We start from the raw sequence: 5,000 nt of genomic DNA on the forward strand, positions 1-5,000 counted from the left end.
TTTTAAAAACAAGCCAGGTTGGAGAGTTCACAACCTGATCATGCCCAAGTGGCCGGCCCTACCTTTGGTACCCGACTCTCACGTTACTCCGTAAGGTCAGACTAGAGCTGTTGAGCGATCAGTTATCCGCCATTCCAACCCCCAGATACTTCATCTGCATGTGTGGATGCTGTGCAGTACGGAATGCTTCCATCAGATTTAAAGCTTTCTGCACTGCAGACAGCCTAACTGTTCTCGCCAGAGGCACCTCCTCAGACCTTAAGGCGTTGACTCTGGTTCGAGGCCGGGACTTGGTTTTGGTATGAATCCCATTGGTGCAACTCGCAGTTCTGCCTAGTGACCAGCCGCCGTGGCGAAGTGGTTAGCGTCGCGGACTGACGGCTTGGAGGATGCGGGTTCAAATCCCAGTGGAGGTGGGTTTTTCGGCGTGCGGCCGGCTCCTACCCAGAGGTGAGAGTCCTATAGGCTTAAATGGGAAGACTGGGACCACACAGTCGAGTATCATCCACTTCACGGATGTGTCTTTGGGTATGTTGCTCAAATTTCCTGACCAACACTGCAAGTATGTATCTCTCAGGCCTGGTCATCCACGGGATATCATTATGGCAGGAAGCGTAGAGTATAACCTTGCCACATAGTCCCAAACCTGATGGACTCCATAGCAACATCATCATCATCATTGTTCTCCTCTTCCTCCTTCATCATCGATACAAGAAAATCCCAGATTATGTAGCTTTTTATGCCCTGATCTCATGGTGACCTCAGTTTCCATAAAACTCCACTTCCGCATTGGGGCGAGTCTTGTCAATGTCTTCAGTGTCGACAGATTCATCGGGGACTGCCGTTGGAGGGACGTGGTGGCAGTCTCAACTCTGGGGGAGACGCTCACAGTCTGGCTCCGTTACTAAGTCATTATTGTCGTCAGTAGGGGGTTTAGTAGGTGGTGTCCTAATTACTTTAAATCAGAACAGGCACTACCGAACACCACCGAAGTGACTCAGCAGAAGTGCAGGGTCTCCTCTGTTGTGTGACCTCCTGGCGACCTAACATCGATGGTTCCCCGTGGACTGCCGGCATTTGATCGTCGAAGACGAAGCCGGGTGTGGCTGTGTTTAAGGGGTTCAAAATGAGAGGCGTGAGAGTAATGCCACTGAAACAGTGCACTTGATGCAGCAGCAAAAAACAAAACAAAACAACCCAACCTCCTAGTAACTGTTGTAGCATGCAGCTCAGAAACTGGCTCACTGCTCCAAGGGGTGGTATGGCTCGAAGGTAGAGATCAGCAGTTTGCACTACGATGAAGCAGCTGAAAGGTCCTTCTTTTAAGTGCAGTTCTTTCTCAGAGAGATCCAGTGGGGATTCAGTCACAGAGTCTTGCACCCCCAGGAGAATTTCCCTGCATGCCTCAATCATTTAATTCTATTCCCTTGAACATGATCACCCTCAGGATCATTCACAGGGATGGTTCCATCACATTTCGTTTTCTTTTGGAGTTTCGAGCTAAGAACGGTGACTTAGAGGTTCCCCCTCCATCACTGAGGAACCTTAGGGGGGTGAAGACAGAATTCATGTCCTACAAGATAAATCTCGCAGCAGACGTTTATCTCAGGGAGATTTTCTCATTTCGATCAATGGCTTCCAGCACACTGTGCCTCTTTGGCAAGTTCTGGAGAAAACCTTCTGGCGTTCAGAAAATTCCGTCATCAACTTCTATATCAGGGATTTCCGAACGAACGAGACCGATGCTTCTATAGAGGTTTCCTTTGTCTCAGCTAACTCAGCTGTTACTGTAAAAGACTGTCCATGCAATCCAATAAAGCTTTTACCTCCTCCTTTGGCTTTAGGTGGGTTTCACACGAGTATTTCGCTCTACATTTGACATGAAATATATACCTGGCTCCTACTCCAATTCGTGGACATGCAGTGACAATGCATACTTGTTCTGTCACAGTGGGCCATAAATCGGAAGATGGGACCAGTAAAGGTCAGCTTTTTTTCTTGACATTCTGTTTGTCTATCTATTTGTCTGTCCGTGCGTCTGTATGGCTGAATGGCTAACTAAATGCTTGACTGTGTGTCTGTCTCTTAAAAGGCTTCAGTACTACCTGAATAATGGTACAAAAGTCTTTATGTTATGTATGGGGTTATTTTTGTCTGACTGCAACGAACTTTGGTAGATAAACAGAGTGTATAATGCGATTTTACAATATATCGTTGTTTTTAGGTTTAGTGATCTAGAAAGCATGTTATTAGCAACATTCTGTGATATGCATATTTAGTTCTGTTTATAGTAAGACTTGAATCATTTAAAACCATTGCATTTATTGTAACACGTTTTAAAAGAATTATTGGTTGCCATCACCATATCAAAATAAGATTTAGAGAGAGAGACAGAGAGAAGCAGACAGGCAGGTAGACATATAAATATATGAAACAGCAACATGAGATAATAGGAACTTCCACACTGTTGTAATCCATGTGTTCTTTGCAATAAATAACCCAGTCTGTTTGCAAGACCTTAAACAAATGTTCCATATTCCTATATTTTGCAGCTGAACTTTCTTCCATGCTGAACAGCATATGATTTGGACGAACTGTACAAAAAATGATAATTCACCACAACACAACCCCTGAAAAAACCCAATAGCGCTGCCATGTTGGTGGTAAATGTCCACTTTGTCTTCAAGAAATCAAACACAGTCATATCGTTTTCCCTTCCTCCATCACTCAGAATGTTGCAGTAACATGTAGAAAATTTGAGAGCGTTAGCTCCTACAAAGATTTAATTAATGTCATGCTCCTCACAGACATTTACTTTTCCCCCTCTTTTTTTGAGAGGTAGCAAGTGTCAACGGTGTAGCTTCTTCAAAACATAACAGGAAGAGAGATCCTGACTTACCCAACTCATGACTTCACATCTCCCATGCACACGATAAACACCAACATAAAAAATGACAAAACCACATAACAAGGACATATAACACTCACAAATGTTCTTCAAAACTGGAGCCACCCATACAGTTCCCCGCGCGATATAACATCAATAGCACCCCAAAGAGACACACACTGTGGCTATCAGTTGTTGTTTTGACCCTCGTCCTGTGATCAAGACAAGGTACATGTGTTCTCGCCGAAAAAGGGCAATGAATCATCACACACACACACGCGCGCTCGCGCACGCACATACACAGAACACATTCAACCGGCACTGCAAAGTGTCAGGTTTAAAGTTGCTACGAAAACGTACATTATACTTCTGTTTGTGGCGTCATTGTTGGAACCCATGTCTCTGGGTCAAAGTCTGTGAACGGCTTCAAGATCTTCACATCGCAATTTCACTTCTTGGAAATCTACTGAAGTAGTGGACACACACAGCTTCTTAAAGACCCTGGGGATGAAGCATTATTTCAAATATTCCAGTTATCCATCAGTCTCATTTACTTTGTGATTTCTTCCAGTGTGCGTATGTTTTCTGCACGTCATTTCCAACCACCAGTGTAGATCAAAACGTTACCGGCCTTACCAAGAAGAAATGTCAATGACTGTAAAACATGAGCACCATTATAAACTAGAATCTCTTCAAAGGTTATTGTTAAATAACAAATATCTGTCTAGTTGCCAAGGGTAGCGAAAAAGCAGAAGTGGACAAAAAGGGAGCCTGTTCTGTAATCAAGTATAGCAGAAAAAAAGACCATGAACTGATGTTTTGGGGTTTTTTTGGTGTGTGTGTTTTTTTTTTTTTAAATTTTGTTGTTGTTGTTGTTGTTTGTTGTTGTTGTTTTTTGAAGTAAGATGGATTGCATGTAAGCGACGAAGATTGCATGTGTTCTTTGCGTGTTACAGAATCGTTCATAATCCCCATTTTAGTGGCTGCTTTACTTGCTCTGCTTGCAACGGTCGTGTTCCTTCTGCTCAGGCGTCGTAGAAACCGTGGTAAGTGTGTGTGTGTGTGTGTGTGTGTGTGTGTGTGTGTTTGCTGCCACGGCATCTGCATCATTTCAGTAGATTTACTTCCAAGCCGCTCATTCCAAGTCCGTCATTGACAGCCACACTCGTTTGTCACAGTCCTAGCATCAGCAGTGTACAGGGAACCGTCTGAGACTCATACAGCAGAGACACTGCATTTCCTCCCAGTCACTTTGGTTATGGTCTGTAGTGCCCGTTGCGATTCAATGTATTTAGGTCACTACCTACTCTACTAAGACCCTACTGATGACAAGAAAAATGCTTAGTTTAACTCACTTGGGACGGATAGTTTTCTCCCTTGCTTTTTACCTACGGACAGCCAATTTGTAAGGGTTTGGGGAAAAAAATCACAAAAATACAAAACATAAAGCAACTGAATGAAACTCACTGTACTTAACCCACTGACCCATCTCCCCTCGTCATGTGTGCGCCCACCTCCCTCCCTCTTCACTGCCCTCCAAATCTTGAGTCAGTGTCAGTACCTTCTTGCTGGTAGCTTTCTTCACTGCATATACTTTATTCAACATCTTCATCATCCTCGTCGATGTCGGAACCTTCAGTTTGAAGCATTTCAATGGCTTCAGCAGCTGAAAAAAGCCGCTGTCGTGACCAGTTTTGTTCCAAACATTGCCATTGTATCGCCTGTGACGCCGTTTTCGATAATTATGCAGATTAGCTTGTCATGTGGGGTGCCGAAGTCAGTCGCCCGCCGGCGAGTGTGTTGTTACGGAATCTCACGACGAAGCTATCCATTGGACCCTTGACACATTCGCAATTACCGGTGTAGCTGTGATTGTTACGCTACCTCATAAAGAAAACGTGGACACGTTTTTGTTGTCGAAACCGCTGTCGCGTTCCGTCACCCGGAACCTCGCCTTACGTCAGGAACCCTCTAGCATGAAGACCACCAGTACGACCCTCCAGCATCAGTCCCCCACGAATCTGCCTCCATCGAACTCCATGACAGAATCACAAGCATGGAAGTAGAAGGGGGGAACGGAACAGGTCACCATGAGAGCAGGGCATAAAAGACA

The 5,000-nt window shown here is 44.6% G+C and overlaps 1 protein-coding gene across 1 annotated transcript in view; it reads left to right on the forward strand.

The window, feature by feature from the left end:
• The window catches only part of LOC143277775 (uncharacterized), a 76,544-nt gene that overhangs the window by 68,492 nt on the left and 3,052 nt on the right, over positions 1–5,000 (forward strand). The window contains exons 19-20 of the mRNA XM_076582676.1: positions 1,952–1,984; positions 3,844–3,933. Coding sequence (XP_076438791.1) covers positions 1,952–1,984; positions 3,844–3,933 — 123 coding nt within the window. The remainder of the gene's footprint in view (positions 1–1,951; positions 1,985–3,843; positions 3,934–5,000) is intronic.

The sequence above is a fragment of the Babylonia areolata genome, chromosome 35 (genome assembly GCF_041734735.1).
Source record: "Babylonia areolata isolate BAREFJ2019XMU chromosome 35, ASM4173473v1, whole genome shotgun sequence".
Classification (NCBI taxonomy): domain Eukaryota; kingdom Metazoa; phylum Mollusca; class Gastropoda; order Neogastropoda; family Buccinidae; genus Babylonia; species Babylonia areolata.